The 25064-nt window shown below is 41.8% G+C and overlaps 1 protein-coding gene across 1 annotated transcript in view; it reads left to right on the top strand.

The window, feature by feature from the left end:
• vta1 (vesicle (multivesicular body) trafficking 1) overlaps window positions 1-25064 on the top strand; it is a 302456-nt gene that overhangs the window by 183274 nt on the left and 94118 nt on the right. The window contains exon 4 of the mRNA XM_073050440.1: window positions 1268-1343. Coding sequence (XP_072906541.1) covers window positions 1268-1343 — 76 coding nt within the window. The remainder of the gene's footprint in view (window positions 1-1267; window positions 1344-25064) is intronic.

The following is a 25064-nucleotide window of genomic DNA, read 5'->3' as shown; positions in this document are numbered from 1 at the left end:
TTATAACCAGTTTGCAAGAGAAGTTTTTCACTGTATCTTGGTACTGTTCAGACTATAGGACTTCAGTAATCATAGAGAAGTTATATAAAGGGAACAGCTGAAAGGGAGCCATGATATTGAGAATTTTAACATCTGAAGGACTGAACACTGATCAGCTTGAATGCTTGAGTTAGATTTACTGTCCTGTAGTCAAATCTTGTTCTTCTGGTTTGACAGTATATTAACAGGGAAGTAACCTGCATCCTGTAAGTTTTTATGTGTACCTTACACTCAATGGCCACTGAGTGTATTTTTGTCCTCTTCTGCCACTGTAGTCCATCCACTTCAAGGTTCGATGTGTTGTGCATTCAGAGATGCTCTTGCACAGTACTGTTGTAACATGTGGTTATTTTGAGTTACTGTTGCCTGCTTGTCAGCTTGAACTAATCTGGCTTTTCTCCTCTGACCGCTCTCATTACTAAGACATTTTCACCCACAGACATGCTGCTCTCTAGATATTTTTAGTTTTTTTAATAATTCTCTGTAAACTCTAGAGGCTGTTGTGCATGAAAATCCCAGGAGATCAGCAGATTCTGATCTGTTCAAACCACCCCCTCTGGCACCAATAATCATTCCACAGTCAAAGTCACTGAGATCGCATTTCTTCCCCATTCTGATGTTTGGTCTGAACAACAACTGAACCGCTTGACCATGTCTGCATGCTTTTATGCATTGAGTTGCTGCCACATGATTGGTTGATTAGCAATTTGCGTTAATGAGCAAGTGTACCTAATAAAGTCGCCACTGATTGAAATATAAATAAGAGTGAATGTTACTCTATTTTCATGTGTCTACATCTTGTTGTCTTCAGTAGCGGCATTATCTTATTGAGGCTGGCATCGTCCCAAGAGCATATTAAAAAAAACCTTAGCGTAGTGGCCTCTCCTTGAAATTGGATATGGTCATATAATCCAAGTTCAAAGTAAATTCGTTATTAAAGTACATACAGTATATGCCACCATATACTGCCCTGAGGTTCATTTTCTTTCAGGCATTCACAGTAGAACAAAGAAATACAGAAGCAGTGAAAAACAACACACAAACAAAGACTAACAACCAATGTGCAAAAGAGGATTTGACTTTGATTTGATTTTGATATTATCAGTAGCGTAACAATAACAATGAGGGTTTGTACATAGATGGCTTATACCCATTACATGAAGTGCCAATCATTGTTTAATCCTGCCTTTGACTGGCATGATTTGAAATAATACTTTGTTTTCCACAGAAACATGATCAAATCGTTCTACACTGCCAGTCTGTTATACGATGTCCTTACCGTGTTTGGGGAGCTCACTGAAGAGGCAAGTATGCAGAATATTTAACCAGGATCACATTTAAATTTTGCATTTCTGTTAATGTTGCGATGTGCCATGCTTATTAAGGAAAGTTAAGACTTAATTTTTAATATTTGTATTTAAAAAGTGATTTGTGTATGGTTGCATGTACGTAACCTCACTTTCAGGACATTCCAAAGAATTTCATAGCCAATGAGTTACTTTCAAATTGCAGTCACTATGGTTAACTGGGCAATTACCACAGCCAACTCGCAAACAGCAAATGCCTAGAGACCTTGATAAACTGACTGAATGATTAATCACTGTGGTTTTGGAAAGGATGGGGACAAGACTGTTTTTGGAAATTTATGGAGGAAAGATTGAAGTAGAACCACTATCTTCAATCACGCCAAATGCCCCTGAGGCCTCATCAACAAATCTGTGGAGATCCTTCTGAGGATTGTCCAAAGCAGAGGAGTTGTTTAGTTGGTGCCACAAAAGAATTGCCATTGTCATAACAATTTAACTGAAGAAAACTACTTAGAGCATTGCTTTTATTTCATTGTTTAGTGAGGTCATGTGACCTAACTTACCCCGTTCTGCCTCTACCCTTAATACATTTGGTTAACACAAAACTATGGATCTTTTAAATTAATGATTGGTCTGGGTCATTCCAAACTTCTATCACCTTTTGCATATTGAAATATTTCCTAACAACTCCTAAAAGGCTTGGTACTGATTTTTAAACTCCATTTCCTCCCTAATCGTAAACACATGTAATATTTCTTCTCTCCCCATTTTAACAGTTCCCTGTCAAAGTAAATTTATTATAAAAGTACATTTATGTTACTATATACTACCTTGACATCCAATTCTAGGAAAATTCATAGGAAAGTAAAGATACAGAAACAAGCAAACAGAAATAATACATAATCGGAGACTGATTGACAACCTTACAACCTTAAAACTTACCTTTACCATCTTAAAAGCATAAATTAATTACCCCACTTGATTTAACCTTCTAAATTCCCCAGAAATCCAACCTCCAGAGCTTTTTCTAATTTAACTAAAGCATTCTGTTGTCCAAGATAAAATGGCTGTGGCCTTTTGTTGACCACTAGTTTATTTTCTGTGCTTGTTAATGATCAGAGCAAATTTTTTTGGATCTCCATTGCGTTTGTCTATTTACCATTTTGGACATATAGTCCATTACTTCCATCTATTTTTTCTTGGGTCCAGACTGGATTACTTCATATTAATGTACATTCCAAATTGTTCACCACAGTTTTAACTATTTACTTAATTCATGAAACCCCCTGTGATTTAAACTTTGCATTTTAGCATGTCTTTGCGTCTTCTGTATATGTGAATGCTTGGTGTTCCTATCCCATCATCAGTATCCTTTCACAGTTAGCACCAGATTACCATTCTTGTTATGTACTTCTAGAACTGGTAATTTGGGATACTGCTGGAGCCTTGTTTATAACTGGTCCTCTCTGAGATTGTGCAACAATTGACTGACAATTATGGCACGTGTATCAGCATGGAGCAATGGCAATATTGTGTTCAATTTTGGTACCCTACCATAATATAGAAAGAGGCACTGGAGATTTACGAGGATGTTGCTGGGACAAAGAGGTTGAGCAGGTTGGCCATTGGTCATTGGAACATTGGAGAATGAGGAGTGATCTCATAGAGGTAGATAAAATAATGAGGAACATAGACAGGGTCAATGTGCATAGAATTAGGCATCAACAATTAAAAGGCATAGCTTTAAGGAGAGACGTTTAATGAGAACCTGAGGGGCAACCTTTTCACCCAGAAGGCTGGTTAGTATATGGAATGAGCTGCCAGAGGAAGTGGTTGAGGCAGGTACAGTAACAACGTTTAAAAGGTACTTGAACAGGCACATGGATTGCTGAATTTTACATGAATCAGGGCCAAACACAGGCACGTGGGACTAGCTTAGATCAAAATCTTGGCCAGTGTGGCCCAGTTGGACTGAAGGACCTGTTTCCCTGTGGTATGTCTCAATGACTTGATTACGCCAATGAAAGGCAGATGGATGCCTGTGGGGGTACTAAATTTGAGAAATTTGAGACCAAAAGTTGATTCTACCAAGCAGTAGTGATCTCTCCCCTCCTATTTGCTTCTGAAACCTGGTCTTTCATAGCCAGCACTTCCTTGGAATCTCTAGCCAGTAAGTACATAAAGTGGAGGAGGAGCATGCAGGTATCGGGACCACTCCACTAAATGTACATCCCCTTGCTCCCATCTATGGAAGAGCTTGTGGTTCCCTGATTGGCTTCGTTAACCATCTCAGAACCAACAAAAATAGATTGGAAGCAAAGCATTCTCAATTCTGAGTAAATGTCACCATATGAGTCCAATTTCAACAGAAGATGCCGAATGTATTGGGTACTGAGTGCAGATTGTGAAGTTAACAATGCATTGTATTGTGCAACCCATCCATTCACGAATCTGAACTGCGAGATTGAAGCTATCCTTGAGCTTGGTGGTACAGTTTATAGGTGGAGATGGAACAGAATCTGTCCACACAGTTGTTAGTGTACAGGGAATTGAGTAAGGGGCTGAAGACATAACCTTGAGGATGAACAGTGTTCAGAATGTCACGTGATATATAAGATCACGTGAGACACAGGCAGAGTGAAAGTACACTGTCTTTTTCCCAGGATGGAGAGCTGAAAACAGGAGGCATATGTTTAAGATCAGGGATGAGAGGTTTGAAAGGGTTATTAGAGGCAACTTCGTGCAAAGGGTGGTGCATATTTGGAATGAAATAGAGGTTGAGCTGAGCACAAATTTAAATCAGCATCACTGGCATATATGGTGAAATTTGTCGTCTTTGCAGCAGTACATTGCAATACATAATAGTGCAAAAATACAAATAAAAAAATAGCAAGGTAGTGTTCATGGCTTCAGTGCCCATTCGGAAATTGGATGGCATCCAGACAAATGCACAGATATGTTGTTTTTTATTTTGAGATACAGCGCACTAAATGGGCCTTCTGGCCCAATGAGCCCATGCTGCCCAATCACATCCATGCAACCAATTGACCTACTAACCCATGCATCTTTGGACTGTGGGAGAATACCGGAGCACCAAACTCCTTACAGAGAACAGCGGGAAATTAACCTGGGTCACCAGTGCTGTAGCAACATTGCGGCATAACTGCTACTTTACCATTGCCGATTGAGGACAAAGGGGCAAATGTGGGATTTGTTTTCTGGGCAACACATTTAGGATGGGCTAATTGGACCACAGAGTTTGTTTCCATGCTGGGTGACTCTGTGACAGACTCGGCGAGCTGAAGTGCCTGTTTCCATGTCATACAATTCGATGACTCTACGGCCCTGATCACTGTGACTGTACCTGCAAAGTGCTTCTTGGGCTGTGAATGGCTGCGTTAGTGAGAACATAATGAAAGTCTGTTTCTTGTTCATTGGGGACTAGGGAAGCAAAAGCCTGAATGATCTCCTGTTCCAATATTTCATTATGGTTTCATCAGAGTAACAGCACTAAAAATAAATGCAGGGTTTTGTTTGCCTGAAGCCTATTTTGTGTTTTCCTGCAGCAGTAATCTTTTCATTTTGAAATAGTTTCTAAGATAAAATCTGTGTGAGAGGCTCACTGTGCAACATTAGTCTATGACAGTTGGCTTTCTCCAGTTCATTGTGTGACAGCGCTAACCTTTATAAGACTGTACTTGACTGAAATTTGGTACTGAAGTTAGCTTTGTAAATAGGGCTTCCTGCAAGAAAAATGCAGCCAAATTAGATAACTTGGCATTTTGCTTATTTTGAGAGGCTGACCTACAAATCTGCAACTGACAGAAACAATCAACATACTGTAAATTGAATCTTCATACCTTGTTTAATACCATAATTCTTTTAGTAAACTTAAGCTAATATTTATTGGAAATACTTCTGTTTTTTATGTGATTGGAAGTCAGATGGAACTGGGTCCATTGTTTATCATGTATACCAATAATCTGGATGATAGTGTGGTAAATTGGATCTGCTGGATCCTAGACTTCCTACTGGATAGCCGACAAGTGGTAAGGATGGGCTCCCTCACCCCTGCCTCTCTGACTCTAAGCACAGGTGCCCCGCAGGGTTGTGTCCTGAGTCCCCCCCCCCCCCCCAATCCCTTTACATCCACGATTCTACTGCCACACACAGCTTCAATCTGCTGATCAAGTTTGCAGGTGACATGACATTGATCGGCCTTATTTCTAGCAGTGATGGCACAGTGGTGCCAGGATGACAACTTCTCCCTCAATGTCCAAAAAACAAAAGAGCTGATCATGGATTTCAGGAGGAATGGAGACAGACTTGCCCCGATCAAAATCAATGTGTCTGCAGTTGAGAGGGTGAGTAGTTTCAAGTTCCCTGGTTTACACATCACTGAAGAACTCACCTGGACTGTACACACCGGTTGTGTGGCAACAAAAGCACAACAGTGTCTCTTCCACCTCAGAAGTTCAGCATGAGCCCCCAAATCCTCAAAGCTTCTACAGGGGCACTGTTGAGAGAATCCTGACTGGCTGTATCATCGTCTGGTATGGGAACTGCACCAAACTTGATTGTTGGGTATGGGCAGCCTAGTGCTTCTGTGGATGTGAACTTCATCCATTGAGGAGATTTACAGCAACAGGTGCATAAAGAAAGCCTGGAAGTTCATTGGGGACACCAGTCACCCCGACCATAAACTGTTTCAGCTGTTTCCGTCTGGTAAATGGTACTGCAGGATTAAAGCCAGGTCCAACAGGCTATGGGACAGCTTCTTTCTACAAGACATTAGATCTATAAATTCACATGTCTGTACTTTGCAAAGGAGTCATAACGCAAAGGTCTTTGCTTTCTCACATTGTGGGATGTTCGTAAGATTTAAATAAATTCAATTCAAATTTTGCAGATGAAACCAAGATTGAGGGTGTAGTGGAAAGTGAGGAAGACTATTAAAGCTTGCGGTAGAATCTGGACCAATTGGAAAAATGGGCTGGAAAATGGTAGATGGAGTTTAGGCAAGTGTGAAGTTTTGCTCTTTGGGAGGACCAACCAGAGTAGGACTGTAGGTGAGTAATAAGGCACTGGAGAGTGCAGTAGAATTCCTTGGAAGTGGTGTCACGAGCAGATAGGGTCGTAAAGAAAGCCTTTGGCACATTGGCCTTCATAAACCTATGGAGTACAAGAAATGGGATGTTATGTTGAAATTGTATAAGGCATCTTATTTGGAGTATTGTGTGCAGTTTTGGTCACCTACCTACAGGGAAAATATAAATAAGATTGACAGAGTGCAGAGAAAGCTTACAAGAATGTTGCTAGGACTTGGGCACCCGAGTTATAGGGAAAGGTTGAATAGGTTACGACTTTATTCCCTAAAATGTAGAAGATAGGGAAGAATTTGATAGAGGTACAATACACAAAATTTTGCTTCATCCCGCCCCCTCCCAAGTTTCACCTATTCCCTGGTGTTTCTCTCTCCTCACCCCCACCTTTCAGATCTATTCCTCAGCTTTTTTTCTCCAATCCTGCCGAAGGGTTTTGACCTGTGATATTGACTGTGCTTTTTTTCCATAGATGTTGCGTGGCCTGCTGAGTTTCTCCAGCATTTTGTTTGTGTTGCTGTGAAATAAATTATTTTGCATCAACATCTAACACTGTCTAAGGATGTGCTGGGGGCAACCCACAGGTATCACCATGCTTCTGCCGCCAACAATGCATACCCACAATTTACCAACCATAATTAATACATTTGGAGTGGGGGAGAAAACTGGAGCACCCAGAGGAAACTCACAAGGTCACAGGGAAAATGTACAGTCTCCTTACAGATAACAGTGGGGAATTGAGCCCTGATCTTACAGCCGGTGCTAATTACTATACTGCCTTATGTTGAGGGGTAGATGTGTTTCTGTACAAGACCACTCCTATACATGCCCCAGAACACTTCACTTCTGTACTAGACCAGAACAAAAGCTAAGAAATACAACAAATCCACTATCACAAATTTTAGAGGCTCTTCGATACCCAAAGATTAGTGGGAATGAGTAAAGTGGGTGTTAACAGTTTGTAAGAAAGTAGTTAAATTTGATTTGTCTTTTGCATATCTAAGCTATGTAACACAAACTGGAACTTAGTAAGACAAAATGGTGTTAGTGTAGGATGTGGGAATGTTTAGAGAAAGTACAAACGAACCAGTCAACAGGAATGTTTTGAGAATTAGGTATGAGTAGCAATGAGTAGTAATGCAGAAAAACAAGTTTGTCTGGGAAACTGTTAGAGTGAAGGGTTTTGAAGGTATAAAAGGGACAATTTCTTTATGCACATGGGAATCTTATCTTAGGCTGGTTTGTGACTAGTGCTAAGAGTTGGAGATAGAGACAAGGACATCGAGAGGGAGAGACTGAGAAAGCTGTTGGACACTTGTGGTTTGCTCCAACAGTACATTGTGTAGCATGGGTTAGTAATTGCTTGATAAGTATTAATCTCTCTTTTTTATTTTGTTCATTTACTTTCTGTATTTTATTCTTTATATAAATCTAATCAAGTAATTTAGAGTCGTAGAAAAATAAGCACAAAAGCAGGCCCTTCACCCCATCTAGTCAGTACCAATCAGCCAGTACTCTAACCATGCCAGCAACTTTCCTGTAACACCATTGGCTCTTAACTTGGTAAGCAGCCTCATGTGTGGCACCTTGTCAAAGGCCTTCTGAAAGTCCAAATATACAACATCCACTGCATCCCCTTTATCTATCCTATTTGTAATCTCCTCAAAGAATTCCAGCAAGTTCATCAGGCAAGTTTTTCTTATGGAACCATGCTGACTTTGTCCTATCTTGTCCTGTGTAACAAAGTACTCCATAACATCATCCTTACCAATTGACTCCAACATCTTCCCAACCACTGAGTTCAGACTAACTGGTCTATAATTTCCTTTCTACTCCCTTTCTCCTTTCTTAAAAAGTCGAGTTACATTTACAATTTTCCAGTCCTCTGAACCATGCTGGAGGTCCAATGCTTTTTGAAAGATCATTACTAATGCCTCCATAATTTCTCCTGCTACCTCTTTCAGAACCCTAAGGTGCAGCTCATCTAGTCCGAGTGATTTATGCACCTTTAGGTTGTTCAGCTTTTTGAGCACCTTCTCCCTTGTAACTGCATTCACATCTCTTCCCTCACACCCTTCAACATCTGGCACACTGCTTGTGTCTTCCACAGTGAAGACTGATACAAAATACTCATTTAGTTCATCTGCCATCTCCTTGTCCCCCATTATTATTTCTCCAGCCTCATTTTCTAGCAGTCCTAAATCAACTCTCATCTCTCTTTTATTTTTCATTTACTTGAAAAAGCTTTTCTATCCACCTTGATATTGTCTGCTAGCTTGCTTTCATATTTCCTCTTTTGCCTCCTAATGATTCTTTTATTCTTTTTAGTTTTAAAAGCTTCCCAATCCTCTATCTTCCCATTAATTTTTTGCTTTGTTATAAGCCCTCTCTTTTGCTTTTACATTAGTTTTGACTTCCCTTGCCAGCCACGGTTGTATTATTTTGCTATTTGAGTATTTCTTTGTGTTTGGAATACATCTGTCCTGCACCTTCATCATTGTTCCCAGAAACTCAAGCCAATACTTCCCTACTGTCATCCCTGCCAGCATCTCCTTCCAATTTACTTTGGCCAACTCCTGTCTGATACCACTGGAATTTCCTTTACTCCACTGAGATATTGCTATGTCGAACTTTACTTTCTCTCTATTAAATTTCTTTGAACTCAATCATATTGTAATCACTGTCTCTTAATGGTTCCTTTATCTTAAGCTTCCTAATCATGGGTGTTCATTACATAACACCCAATCCAGTATAGCTGATCCCCCAGTAGGCTCAATGACAAACTGCTCTAAAAAGCCATCCCATCAGCATTCAACAAAGTCACTGTCTTGAGATCTATTATGAAACTGATTTTCCCAATCGACCTGCATGTTGAAATCTCCCATGATGATCATAACATTATCCTTTTGACATGCCTTTTCTATTTCCCATTGTCCACATCCCAAGTACTGTTGGGAGGCCTGTATATAACTGCCATCTGGGACCTTTTACCGCTGTAGTTCCTTAACTCAACCCACAAGGACTCTACATCTTCCGATCCTATGTCACACCTTTCTACAGGTTTAATGCCATGCTTTACAAGCAGAGCCACACCACCCCCCTCTGCCTACCTTCCTATCCCTATGATACAGTGTGTAACCTTGCACATTTAGCTCTCAACTACAACCATTCTTCAGTCACAATTCAGTGATGGCCACAACATCATACCTACTAATGTGTAATAGTGGAACAAGATCATCCACCTTATTTCTTATACTCTGTGTACTGAGATATAACACTTTGAGTACTTCATTTGCAACACATACTGATTTTGCTTCCCTAATGCACTGATACTCAGACTACTGGCTGCACTTTTGTCCAGTCATCTGCCTGCCCTTCCTGACAGTCTGACTGCACGCTATCTTTGCTTTTTTTTTACCATCTGTCCTATTCGGAGTCCTTTCACTCTAGTTCCCACCCATCTGCCAAATTAGCTTAAACTCTCCCTAACAGCTCTAACAAAATGCCTGCAAGAATATTGGTCCCTCTGGGGTTCAGATGCATCCTGTCATTTTTGTACAGACCATTCCTTCCCCACAAAAGATCCCAATGAGCCAAGAACCTGAAGTCCTGCCCCTGTACCAGCTTCTCAGCCATGCATTTCTCTGGTACATCATCCTGTTTCTATCCTCAGTGGCACAAGACACAGGTAGCATCCAGGAGTTACTACACTAGAGGTCCTGCTTCTCAACTTTCTGCCTAGCCCGCTGAATTTTCTCTTCAGGACCTCTTTGCTTTTCCTTCCTATGTCATTGGTACCAATATGTACCAAGACATCTGGCTGCTCTCCCTCACCCCTCAAAAATACTGTGGATGCAATTTGAGATGTCCCTGACCCTGACACCTGGGTGGCAACATACCATTCAGGTGTGCCGTTCATTTCCACAGAGTCTGTTCGTCTGACTATTGAGTCGCCTATCACTACTGCTTCCCACTTCTTCCTCTTTCCTTTCTGCACCACGGACCCATGCTCAGTGCCGGTAGTCTAGTCTCTGTGGCATACCATTTGCATACTGTTGTGATCATGAAGGAAATAGCCACAAGGGTGATCTGCGCTTACTGCCTATTTACATTTACATTTCTCCTGGCAGTCAACCAGCTACTCACCTCTTGCAACTTAGGGGTGACTACTTTCCTGTAACTCTGATCTATTTTTTCCTCACTGTCCAGTACAAGACAAAGGTAATCCAGCTGCTGCTCCATGTCTAACACAGTCTTCAAGGAGCTGCAGCTGGATGCACTTCACCCAGATGTAGTTCCCTGGGAAACTCTCCAGGACTCCAACATCTGGCATGAAGAACACTCAACAGCCATTTACTACACTAGGTACAGTAAGAGAAAATAAAGGGAACCTTAACAGAAACTTACTCAGAGCCAACATCTCTTTTGAGCCGAAGCCTCCTTTGAGTCAAAGCCTGACACTCCTACCCTCACCACTGGCCTACTCCCAATGGCCGCCCCTTCTGTACTTTTATTTAATTCACTACTTTTATTTATTTCATTTCAAGCTAAAATTAAGGCTTTGTCCCCACATGGAGCACAGCAAAATGATATAAGCCCTAGAGTGAAAGAGAACTGATGTAAGAGCAATGGAAAGGCGATCCCCTTCACATTCCTGTTGTGTGCTTGGATAGATTTTTCTGTTTCTCTGATCCACTGATTACAAAATGAGCCCGAGCTGTAGTTAGATTATTTTTACTAAATTATAGGCTACAAGCCCAAATTGAAATTAAGAGGATGTACTGAACATTATGTTGAAAAAGAACATTTGGCAATGATTCCCATTTACCCAGAAAAATATTATCAGTAACTTATTATTGGTAAAAGGAAGGAAATATAAATTACCAGGATTTGGCTCTTGTGAACTAAAATTTAACATCTTGATTTCCAGGCTTTTTGCCTTGCTCCAATCATCATTTCCATGGTGAATTACAATTTTGAGAGGCCTATCGGGAGCTTTGGAAAGATTCTGTTTTGCAACAATAAGTACTTGAAAATGGGACAAGGAGTGGTAAAGATTTTTGAAGGAAATGAAATAATATTTCTTTTTAACACAAGTAAAATGCTGGAGGAACTCAGCAGGTCATACAGCATCTGTGGAGAATAATGTGTTGGGGAGAGTACAAGCTGGAACTTGGGTTCTGAAACTTTTTTATGCCATAGACTCCTACCATTAAGCAGGGGGTCTGGACCCTAGGTTAGGAACCCTTGAGAAAGAAGATGATACGTGAGACCAGGTGAGGGTGAATTCAGTGAGAAACTGGGAGGTGGTAGGTGAAAAAGATAAAGTGCTAATGAAAAACATACTTGAGCAATCCCTCTTTCTCACTCTTTTGATGGAGAGTGAGAGCCTGTCGATCCTCGAGATGGGGGGGGGCGGGGGGGCTTGGAGAAGCACCATGGAAATTGTAACATCGGCACAGCAAGTTGCTGGTTTCTGCTCTCGTCGTTGCAGGGGTAACTCCTCTCTCAGTAGCTGGAGAGAGAACCTGTCTAAGATACCGAATTGCTAGGTTATGGACTGTAGTTTTGATGGACTCCAGGTCAAGGTCTCTGGGGGCTTTTGCTGTTGCTTGCACGGTGGGGAGGGGGAGTGACTTTGGTGCTTCTACTGGCATGAAGGGGGGAGTTGATGCTTTTGCTGCTCCTTGTGAAAAGGGTGGGTTGGGTGCTTTGGGGCTTTGATATTCTATCATTCATTCCATGAGGTCTTTTATTTCATGAATGTCTGTGAAGAGTATGTTAAATGATCCTTTGAATCTTTGAAAGAATCTGATAGGAGAGAGGAGTCACCATGGAAGAAAGGGAAGGAGGAGGGGTGCCAGAGGGAGCTGATAGACAGTTGAGGAAAAAAGGAGTAAGAAGGGATCCAGAATCAGGGAATGGAAAAGGATGGGAGGGAGGAGGGGGAAGAAATTACTGGAAGTTGGAGAAGTCAATGATGCTATCAGTTGGAAGCTACCAGACAGAATGTGGAATGTTGCTCGTCCAGCCTGAGAGTGGCTTCGTCATGGCAGTAAAGGAGGCCATGGACCAACATATCGGAATGGGAATGGGAAGTGGAATTAAAATGGTTGGCCAGCAGGAAATCAGGCTTGTTGTGGACTAACACCATAAGTTGGTACTTCAAGATTGTGTTTATTGCCACTGTTATATACAAATCATACAGTACTTCCCCATTCTAGCTCTGTGTGCAATATAATTGATGTTCAACTAATGTCATCTCTGCCCCAGAGGAAGTAATCTCAGCAGTGACATCAAATCAAAGCCAGATTTGCAGACTTGAACTTACTGCAGGAAAGCAGAACAGAAACTTAATATCAACAGTCTCTAGAGTGTCATCCTTGGACATGTCACAAGACTGGGGCCAGTGTTCGGGAAGTATTAATAGCTTTGATAAACACAAGAGATTCTGCGCGTGCTGGAAATACAGAGCAACACACACAAAATGTTAGAGGAGCTCAGAAGGACAGAAAGAATCAATGCACCGGAATGAACAGTCAACTTTTCAGACCAAGACCCTGCACCAGGACTGGAAAGGAAAGGGGAATAAGCCAGAACAAGAAGGTGGGGGGGGGGGGGGGGTTGGACGGGAGGGGAAGGAGTACAGACTGACAGGTGATAGGTGAAGCCAGGTGAGGGGGGAGGTAAGTGGGTGGGGGAGAGTGTTGATGAAGTGAGAAGCTGAGAGGTGATAGGTGGAAAACATGAAGGATGAAGAAGATAAGGGAGGAGACTGGACCGTGGGAGAAAGAAATGAAGGGCCTCTGCCTAAAACATTGACTATTTACTCCCTCTTCATAGATGTTGGGTTCCTCCAGCACTTTGTTTGAGTTTCTTAAAATCTTTGAATTATTTTTAGAAAGAGAAATAATTAAAATGGGATCTACACCTGGCAAGGTTGATGTCAGGTTATAACACAAAATAATCATGTAGATACAAGAGGCTGTGGATGCCGGGATCTGGAACAAAAATAAAAATGCTGTGGGAACTCAATGGGTCAGGCAGCGTCTGTGCAGGGAAATGGACAGTCACCTTTTTCAGATCAAGAACCTTCATCTGGATGGAAGAACAGAGGGGAGAGAGCACGTATGAACAGGCGGGGCGGGGAGGGGTTAGAGCAAAAGCTGTTAGGTGATGAGAGCTGATAAGCAATGGAGGAGGGGAGAGTGGGAATAGTGACAGGGTGGGATGGGAGGTGCTACGTGGAAGTGATGGTAGAATCTGATAGGAGAGTCAGGTGAGCATGGAATAAGTGAGGGAGGTGAGAAGGGCAGATGGGAACTGTGGGGAGAGTGTGTGGGTGATGGGCAGATGAGGGGAAGATGGGGAAAGACTAATCATGTGCTGCATGTGATGGGTCTGATGGCTTATTTTCTTGTTCTGACTTTATGTTCTCAGTTTCTAAGGTTTTGTGCAATAATATTAAAATCTTATGCAACTCCAGCAGATGAAGCAATGAGTTCTTCAAATATTACTGTCAATTTTTTTAGGGAAATTTTAGGTTATGTTCACCTATATGCACAGTGATTTCATATTTTCTATTGCTTTCCAATTAGATAAAATATATTTTTTTAGATTAGACAATGGACAATAGACAATAGGTGCAGGAGTAGGCCGTTCGGCCCTTTGAGCCGGCATTGCCATTCAATGTGATCATGGCTGATCATCCACAGTCAATAACCCGTTACTGCCTTCTCCCCATATCCCTTGACTCCACTATCTTTAAGAGCTCTATCTGACTCTTTCTTGAAAGCATCCAGAGAATTGGCCTCCACTGCCTTCTGAGGCAGAGCATTCCAAAGATCCAGAACTCTCTGGGTGAAAAAGTTTTCCCTCAGCTCTGTTTTAAATGGTCTACCCCTTATTCTTAAACTGTGGCCTCTGGTTCTGGACTCCCCCAACATCGGGAACATGTTTTCTGCCTCTAGTGTGTCCAATCCCTTAATAATCTTATATGTTTCAATCAGATCCCCTTTCATCCTTCTAAATTCCAGTGTATACAAGCCCAGTCACTCCAATCTTTCAACATATGACAGTCCCGCCATCCTGGGAATCAACCTCGTGAACCTACGCTGCACTCCCTCAATAGCAAGAAGGTCCTTCCTCAGATTTGGAGACCAGAACTGAACAAACTACTCCAGGTGGGATCTCACCAGGGCACTGTACAACTGCAGAAGGACCTTTTTGCTCCTGTACTCAACTCCCCTTGTTATGAAGGCCAACATGCCATTAGCTTTCTTCACTGCCTGCTGTACCTGCATGCTTACTTTCAGTGACTGATGAACAAGGACACCTAGATCTCGTTGTACTTCCCCTTTTCCTAACTTGACTCCATTTAGATAGTAATCTGCCTTCCTGTTCTTGCCACCAAAGTGGATAACCTCACATTTATCCACATTAAACTGCATCTGCCCACACACCCAACCTATCCAAGTCACCCTGCATTCTCCTAACATCCTCCTCATATTTTACACTGCCACCCAGCTTTGTGTCATCTGTAAATTTGCTAATGTTACTTTTAATCCCTTCATCTAAATCATTAATGTATATTGTAAATAGCTGTGGTCCCAGCACCGAGCCTTGTGGTACCCCACTAGTCACTGCCTGCCATTCTGAAAAGGACCCGTTAATCCCTACTTTTTTGTTTCCTGTCTGCCAGCCAATTTTCTATCCATGTCAGTACCCTACTCCCAATACCATGTGCTCTAATTTTGCCCACTAATCGCCTATGTGGGACCTTATCAAAGGCTTTCTGAAAGTCCAGGTACACTACATCCACTTTTACATTAAAAGGGATATCCTGTTACTGCTATCCAAATGTGCCGTTATTTCATCTTTTATAATTGACTGCAGCATTTTCTCCACCACTGATGTCAGGCTAACTAGTCTATAATTCCCTGCTTTCTCTCTCCCTCCTTTCTTAAAAAGTGGGACAACATTAGCCACCCTCCAATCCTCAGGAACTGATCCTGAATCTATAGAACATTGGAAAATGATTACCAATGTGTCCATGATTTCTAGAGCCACCTCCTTAAGTACCCTGGGATGCAGACCATCAGGCCCTGGGGATTTATCAGCCTTCAGTTCCATCAGTCTACCCAACACCATTTTCTGCCTAATATGAATTTCCTTCAGTTCCTCCATTACCCCAGGTCCTCTGGCCACTATTACATCTGGGAGGTTGTCTGTGTCTTCCCTAGTGAAGACAGATCCAAAGTACCTGTTTAACTCAACACACACAAAATGCTGGTGGAACACAGCAGGCCAGGCAGCATCTATAAGGAGAAGCACTGTCAACGTTTTGGACCAAGACCCTTCATACCTGTTCAACTCGTCTGCCATTTCCTTGTTCCCCATAATAAATTCATTTGTTTCTGCCTTCAAGGGCCCAACTTAGGTCTTAACTAATTTTTTCCTCTTCACATACCTAAAGAAGCTTTTAGTATCGTTCTTTAAATTGACAAAACTTGAAAGAAATGAAAGATTTAAATAATGCTTGCCACAGTATAGTAGCAGTTAGTGTGACGCTATTACAACCCACCGGTGTTTTGAGTTCAATTCTGGCATTCTGTAAGGAGTCTGTATATCCTCCCCATGGAACATGTGGGTTTCCTCTGGGTGCTCCAGTTTCCTCCCACGGTCCAAAGACCTACTGGTAGTAGGTTAATTAGTCATTGTAAGTTGTCCCATGATTAGGCTCGGGTTAAATCTAGTTTGCTTGGGGTTGCTGGGCAGCATGGTTAGAAAGGGCTATTCCATGCCTTGTCTCTAAGTAAAACATGTTGATTCTCTCTGCATTAGTTAAATCTGTGCAGGACCAAACACCTCAGTGATGCTCAAAGATAAAGATTAGCTTCATTGTGATGTACAGCAAAAATGTGTTGTCATAGGGATAAATCTGAGAGATTGCACAGAGGTTTCATATGTTGGCATTAGAGATGCAGCCTAGATGAAACCAAAGTCATTCCTATTTTTTCTTCAATCCTGGATACGCAGTTACTCTGGTCCCGATGAAGGGTCTCGGCCCAAAACATTGACTGTTTACTCTTCTATGGATGCTGCCTGGCCTGCTGAGTTTCTCGAGCATTTTGTGTGTGCCACTCTGTTCCTTATCCATTTGCTGCTGTTTCTTCCAAAGACATAGCGAACATTGTTCATTTATCTACATCAGGGGTTCAGAGGTTCATTTATTATCAAAGTACACAACTCTTAAATTCTTCTAATACAGATAGCAATGAAACCAAGAAAGTAAAGCATGATCATTAACCCCAAAATCCCTCCTCCCCTCAAAAAGAAACAAACAAAAACGGAACAGGCACTTCAACCCCCAAATCCCCCTCCCCTGCACCTGAAAAATGAGGAAGATCGGGCAAAAAACACAGAATATAAAAAAACTTGAAGAATGAAAAAAAAATCTGTAGTCCAAGTCCATATCCAAAACACAGAAAACCTGGGTAACATTCTCCAGGCACAGTAGCAGGCCTTGCCCTCTCCTTAGCAGAGCAATCTCACCAGTCACAAAAAGGTAGTCCCCTCTCTCCATAGCAGAGCGATCTGAGCATGGTTCTCAACCTTTTTTATGCCATGGGCCCATCAGTTGTGAGTATCTAGGTCTGGATATAATTGTCTTTGAGCAATACAACTGGAAAATGTTACGATTAATAATTCTGATTCTACAATTAAGTACAATATAGTCTTTTTGCTTTCATTTGACACAAAGCAGTTCTTTGTTGCTAATGCTTTTGCCAATCATGTAGCCTGAAGCTATAGTGCAAGAGGACTTTTACTTGGAAAGTACCCAGAAAAGAATAGGCTGCATCCCAACAGATGCCAATTTTGCCTTTATGAAAAATGAAGTCAACCCATGCTGCATCATCTACCTACAATCCTGAATCAGAGATAACCTTGCAGTTGTCGTCCTACCTACCTGCAGGAAAGATATCAATAAGGTGAAAAGAGAGGCCAACTCCATCGTCAAGGTAGCACTTCATTGGAGCCATGAAGAGTGGAGAAAACGTGGAAGATCATAGACAACTTGATGTCATACCATAGAGGCAGAAATGAGGGCCTTAAACCACACCTGGGGCACAATAGATAAGACGGCCAAAGACAGACAGAGATGGAGGACCTTCATCGCTGCCTTAAATAGCAACGGTGTAACAGACTACAAGACAGAGAAAATTTACAAGATGTTGCTGGGACTAAAGGATCAGAGTTACAAAGTTTGAATAAGTTAGGACTTCATTCTCTGGAGCATAAGAGAAAGAGGGGATATTTGATAGAGGTATACAAAATTATGAGGATAAATTCAAGCAGGCTCTTTACAGTGACGTTGGTTGAGACTAGAACTAGAAGACATAGGTTTAGACTGAATGGTGAAATATTTAAGGAACTTAAGTGGAAACTTCTTCACTCAGCTGCTGGTGTGAATGTGGAATGAGCAGCCAGTGGAAGTGATGGATGTGCAGTCATTTAAGAGAAGTTTGGACAGGTATTTTGATGAGAGGGTTATGGAGGGTTACAGTCTAGCTGCAAGTAGATGGGACTAGGTAGAAGGCTGTGCCAGCACAAACAAGAGGGATTAAAGATCGGTTTCTTTGCTGTAGTACTCAGTGATTCTATGACACTACTCCCTAAATGTAGGAGGGATTATATAAAACAGATGAACTGTTCAAACTCACATACCATGCAACCATCACAAGTTACTGGTTTTTCCCAGATTTGTATTAGGTTCAGATTTCTGAGTTATATTCACATGCTCATTGAAAGATTTAACAACCAATACACCTAAGGATGTGCTGGGAGCAGACTGAAAGTGTCGCCACACATCCAACACTGATGTTCCAGGCTCAACGCAGAACATACCAAGCGATCAAGCAACAGCAAAGCAAGCCCCATTCCTCCCTTCCTCCCATCCACACACGCACATACACAGTCCTCTAACCCCAGCCAGGCTATCTTTGGCCTTCAGCAGACTCAAGGATTCAGAGACTTCTGGACTTCCAATCAACCTTTGGGCTTCGATTTGGACTTCCATTCAACCTTCGCTAATGACCCAGGACTTGCCAGTAGCAATGAATGAGGAGCCAAACTCCAGGTGTCAAACACCAGGCCTGAAGACTTTACCTGAACACTAGGTCTCCTCTCAGTGTCCCCAAAACCATGAACCTGATGTTTGAAGAGTAATAACTGTTGCTGAATCTAATGGTGTAGTTCCTAATCCTTCCTGTTGGCAGCAGCGAGAAGAAAGCATGGCCTGGACAGTGGAGGGACCTTGATGATGGATGCTGCATTCTTTTGGCAGTGCCTCTTGTAGGTGTGCTTACTTGTGAGCTCGTGGCACCCTTGGGAACCAAAAAGGTAACCTGAGCCCATTCTACAATGCATTCATCTGCAAATCAATAAAGAAGCCATGCCACTAGATAAAGAAGAGCAAGGCAGTTCTCCCCAAGTCTTTGGTAACATTTATCCCTCAACCCTCATTAAAGAAGACCAAATACTGCAAATTCTGTAGGTAGGCAAAATAGTTCCAGAAATGTTGAATACTAATTTTAAACATTATTCCTTCTATAAATCATTCTTCTATCTGTTCCCCTGACTTTTTCAATCTTAACTATAATACTTGCCCTCATCTTTCTGAATAGAGCAATAACAAATAATTTTAAACGTAATTTAATTACCAATACAAAGTTATTTTTCCAGTAAACCTGCATTACATTCATTGAATGAAAAATAGATCATGGATCCAGTACCACAGGACAGAGCATAGCCAAGGCTCTGAACAATGCAATGACCACTTCCTTCTGTCTGGGGTATGGGCAGCACAGTAGCATAGCAGTTAGCGTAATGCTTTTTACAGCGCTAGTGATTCCGGATCTATTCTCACTGCTTTCTCTCAGGAGTCATACGTTCTCCCCATAACTGTGAGTTTCTCCAGGTGCTCTGGTTTCCCCCCAATACTGCAAAGGCTAGCGGGTTAAGGTTAGTAAATTGTGGGCATGCAGTTTTAGTGGCAGAAACTGTGACATGTACCGGCTGCCGCAAGCATGTTCTTGGATGGTGTGGGCCGTTCAAGCAAGTGATGCATTTCACCATATGTTTCGATGTACATGTGAGAAATAAAGCTATTAAATGAAAATGAAAAAAGCCTCTAGATCACGGGTTATCAACCTTTTTTATGCCATGGACCCCTACTATCAATCGAGGGGTCCACAGAGCCCAGGTTGGGAACCCTTGCCTTTATGATTACCTTTTGTGATATACAACAGCTTTACACGAATTGAGCACAAAGATACTTAAAGCTCCTTGTTCCTCCAAAACTTCCCTATATAAGGCTACCCAGGTTGGTGTTATTCCTCCAACCTGATGGCATGAACATTGATTTCTCTAACTTCCGTTAATGCCTTTCCTCCCCTTCTTACCCCATCCCTGATATATTTAGTTTTTTTTTCCTCCTCCCTTTTTTTCCCTGTCTGCCCATTCTCCATCTTCCTCTGGTGCTCCCCTCCCCCTTTCTTTCTCCCTAGGCCTCCCGTCCCATGATCTTTTCCCTTCTCCAGCTCTGTATCCCTTTTGCCAATCAGCTGTCTGGCTCTCAGCTTTGCCCACCCCCTCCGGTCTTCTCCTATCATTTCGCATTTTCCCCTCCCCCTCCTACTTTCAAATCTCTTACTATCTTTCCTTTCAGTTAGTCCTAACGAAGGGTCTCTGCCCAAAATGTCGACAGTGCTTCTCCCTATAGATGCTGCCTGGCCTGCTGCGTTCCACGAGCATTTTGTGTGTGTTGTTTCAATTTCCAGCATCTGCAGATTTCCTCGTGTTTGACACTAAATTGAAGTATCTCTTGCAACATAACTTTTTTCTGTTACAGCTTTGCAACTTTTTCGATTTTACACAATCAATTATGTCAAAGTGTCATATGAAAATTCTTCTATTTGTTCACTGTCTCTGGATTCCATGGGAACACAATGTCACATTTCCTTCATTGGAGTTGAAATGTCACAATATTAGTCTGAAGCTTTTCTGTTCTAATAATTACCAATCACTTGTCACAAAATTATCTCCAATTCTACGGATTCCCATGTTTTGCTAATCTTGTTTGGAAGCTCATCAAAACCTTAAGTTCATTTGTGTTGAACTATTTATGTCCTTAATCCCAAAGAATTTCATCCAGTTTAGTCAGACATGACTTCACAAATTCCACTCTTTGATCGATCGTTAAGTGTTAAGCCACCGCCACTGTGAAGATTGTTTTTAGTATCTTTGCAGAAGCTGATAAATTAGCTATGAGAAAGGGATTATTACTATCCAAGCGTGTTTATCAAGCAGGCAGACAAGGGCTCTTGACTGGGTTTGCACTGAAAGATAACAAAAGGAGAATTAAAATAACGTCTCAGTATGGAGAATTAACAGTAATTGGTTCCCAGTTGAATCTTGAATTATAGTTTAAAGCTTTACGCATTCCCGTGGAACTCAGGAGATTCTGCAGACAACACACAAGATGCTGGAGGAACTCAGCAGGCCAGAACAGCATCTATGGAAAGGAGTGCAGTCGACACATCTGAATTCTCATTTCCTCTCCCCCACTTACCTCCCTCCTCACCTGAATCTACCCATCACCTGCCACCTTTTACTCCTCCCACTGCCCCCCACCTACTTAATCTGGTTTCTTCCCCTTTCCTTTCCAATCCTGATGAAGAGACCCCACCCAAAACATCAACTGTTTTTTCATTTTCATAGATGCTGCCTGACTGACTGAGTTCCTCCAGTATTTTGTGTGTGGTGTAACTGATGGTATTGTGATTTAACAAAAACTGAGTCACACAGAAGCTGTAACTGGGAAATACTGTATAAGTCTTTATTCACGCAGCAAAACTGCAGGAGAGAGAGTCCAAGGGAATCTCACTCTCCTCTAACAATGTTTTACGTTTCTTCAATGCAAAGATAATAATAAACAAGGAATCTCCTGATGAAGGGTCTCGGCCCAAAACACTCTTTTCCATAGATGCTACATGATCTGCTGAGTTCCTCCAGCATTATGTGTGTGTTGCTTTGGATTTCCAGCATGTGCAGACTTTTTCATACTTATTAATAACAATTAACTACAGCTAATTAATCTATTGTCTTCCGCTATGTAGTTTCAATAGGACAGAATCCAAATGTTGCATTAAATTGTGTGCAAATTTTATTTTTTGAAGACTGGTTCTTATTTTTGTTCATCCATAATTATGCTATCCATAATATGTCGTGCCTCCTGAATGATTTCTAACAGTGTAGGTGGTTCCTGCAGATTACATAAACTGGATATGTGTTATTTTTAGTAAATTTTACCCATGCTATATTGACACCAGAAGCATGGCCACACTTGCCTCTTCCGCCCCCCCCCCCCCCCCCCCCAACTGCTTTCATCCTCTTAGCTATCCATTGCTAAAACTTGAAGCCTGTTTCTTTGGTACAGCTATTGGTCAACTCTTCTAGTATCTACAATTCAAGTTTAATTGTCATTCAACCGTATACGCATTCCCATGAATACAGCCAAATGAGACAGTGTTACTCTAGGGTCAAGGTACAAAACAAAGTACCAGCAGTCACACACAGTGCAAAGCACACATAGTATATACAACACACACAGAACAGTGGAGGAACTCAGCAGGGTCAGACAGTATCCATGGAAAAGAATAGATAGTTGACATTTCGGGCTGAGACCCTTCTTCAGGACTGAAAAGGAAGGGGGAATATGCTAAAATTAAAAAGTGGGTGAGGGGAATAAAGCTAGCTGGAAGGTGATAGGTGAAGCCAGGTGAGTGGGAAAGGTCAAGGGCTGGAGAAGAAGGAGAGGAGAGTGGACCATAGGAGAATGGGAAGGAGGAGGAGGCCCAGTAGGAACTAATAGGCAGGTGAGAAGAAGTAAAAGGTCAGAGTGGAGAATTAAGGAAGTGTTGCAGGGAGGGGGGAGGTGGTAGTTTGTTCACCAGAAGGAATAATCGATATTTATACCATCAGATGGAATATTAGTTGTTGCTCCTCCACCCTGAGTGTAGCATAAGAGGATGCCATGGTTCAACTCGTCAAATGGGAATGGAAATAGGAATTAAAATGTTTGGCCACTGGGATGCCCCGCTTTAGGCAGATGGAGCTCGATGAAGTGGTCTCCCAATTTACGACATCTCCCAAATGTAGAGGAGGCTGCATGAGACACAGTGGACATAATAGACAAACCCTGCAGATTTGCGGCTGAAGTGCTGCCTCACCTGGAAGCACTCTTTGGGGTCTGAATGAAGGTGAGGAAAGAGGTGTATGGGCAGGTGTAGCACTTAGGCCACCTGCAGGGATAAGTGCCTAGAGGAGATTCATGGGGAAGGACAAATGGACAATTGAGTCATGGAGGAAGCGATCCCTGCAGAAAGCAGAGGTTGGGGGGAGGTAAAGGTGTGTTTAGTGGTAGGATCCCTTTGGAAATGGCGGATGTTGCAGTGGGTAATGTGTTGGATGTGGAGGCTAATGAGGTGGTAGGTAAGGACAAGAGAGACTCAATCACTATTACAGTGGTGGAAAGATGGCATTAGTATGGATGTATGGGAAATGGAGGAGTTGCTAAGAAAATTTTTAACAACATCCTTGAACACCTTCCATGCGATTTTCACCGATGCCTCAACAAGTTCTTCGAATTGCCTGTCATTGATGACCTGTTTAATTTCTGGACCAAGAAAAATGCCTTGCTTAATCTTGACATCAGTTATTCTGGGAAACATCTGTCTCAAATATCAAAATCCCTCACAGAAATTTATAGCCTTTCTAAAGCCTTTCCTGCCTTGCAGCATCTGCCCTGCCTAAGCATGCTGAGGAATGCCTGGATAAGATAGAAAAGATTTCAGTTTATATTGTGGGCAACATTTTAATTGATTTAAATTATGAATTGAAATAAAAATATAGGGAGTTTCAAAAAAATTGGTGCGTGGTAAAGAAATGTCATGGTGACTTTCTTGATCAGCAGCCCAAAATCCAAAAGATGCACCCAGAAATAGTCAGGAAGCAAAATCTTTGTAGTCCAGTGTGATTCCATGTCCTCTTCTCATTGTTACCATCAGGATGGAGGTACAGAAGCCTGAAGGCAACACACTCAGCGATTCAAGAACAGCTTCTTCCCCTTTGTTATTGCAATTTCTGAATGGACATTGAATCCATGAACAACACCTCACTATTTTTTATATAATATCTGTTTTTGCACTGTTTTTATTTTAAGTATTAAATATACATATACACTTACTGTAATTGACTTCTTTATTTTTCTTATGTTACCATGTATTGCATTGTACTGCTGCCACTAATTTTACAAATTTCATGACTTATGCTGGTAATATTAAACCTGTTTCTGATTTTGTTATTTTGTTTCAAGGATTCTGACTTTATTTTCCCTGCCCCAATCCAGCTTTAAGTTTCTTTCAATGCTCCTGAGCTTTATTACTCAATACGAGCACATAAAATAAAGAGTTCTCTATGGATATGTCACAGGTATTATGCCTGTTGTAATGCTTTGACTTTCTTGGTTTTGGTCTGAGATGCTGGCAAGATTAAGAATGACTAAAACATTAAGTAATTCTCTGCCACGGATTTAATCCCGGTCTGTTAATGTATGAGTCATTTTGTGTTGAGAGTTTGCACCTGGCAGTTGTACATATTTAGGCTAAAGACTAACAGAAAGTACAGGGAACACTGCCGCAAAGAAAGCAGCATCCATCATCAAGGACCCCCCCCCCCCCCCCAAGTTATCCAGGCCATGCTCTCTTCTCACTGCTGCCATCAGGAAGGAGGTACTTGGGTTCCACACCACCAGCTTCAAAAACAGTTCCAAGAATAGGCCTTGCACAGTGTACAGCACGGGACTAAGGAGTGCGGTAGAGAATATTTACAAGAATGTTGCCTGGACTGGAGGACCTGAGTTATGAGGAAAGATTGAATAAGTTTGGACTTTATTCCTTGGAATGTAAAGACTGAGGAGAGATTTGATAAAGGTATACAAAATTATCTGTGAATACAGATCAATAATTCATTGAAAATGGGTTCACAGGTAGATAGGGTTGTAAAGAAAGCTTTTGGCCTTCGTAAATCAAGGGATTGAACACAGAAGTTGGGATGTTACATTGAAATTGTATGAGATGCTAGGCCTAATTTGAAGAATTGTGTGCAGTTTTGGTCACCTACCTACAGGAAGGATGTAAACAAGGTTAAAAGGGAACAGGAAATTTACAAGGATGTTGCCAAGATTGGGGAGACTTGAGTTATAAGGAAAGATTGACTAGGTTTTGACTTGGAATGTAGAAGACTGAAGGGAGATTGATAAGAGGTATACAAAATTATGAGGGGTATAGATGGGAAAATGCAAAAAGGCTTTTTTCCTTGGGGTTGGGTGGGACTACAACCAGATGTCATGAGTTAAGGGTGAAACGTGAAATGTTTAATGGAAACATGAGGGGAAAATTCTTCACTCAGAGGGTAGTGAGAGTGTGGATCGAGCTGCCAGCACAAGTGGTGCATGGGACCTCGACTTCAGTGTTTACATAGGTACGTGGATAGG

Source organism: Hemitrygon akajei, chromosome 7 (genome assembly GCF_048418815.1).
Source record: "Hemitrygon akajei chromosome 7, sHemAka1.3, whole genome shotgun sequence".
Classification (NCBI taxonomy): domain Eukaryota; kingdom Metazoa; phylum Chordata; class Chondrichthyes; order Myliobatiformes; family Dasyatidae; genus Hemitrygon; species Hemitrygon akajei.
The sequence above is the reverse complement of the archived record's forward strand: the minus strand, read 5'-3'. Positions and strand labels throughout refer to the sequence as shown.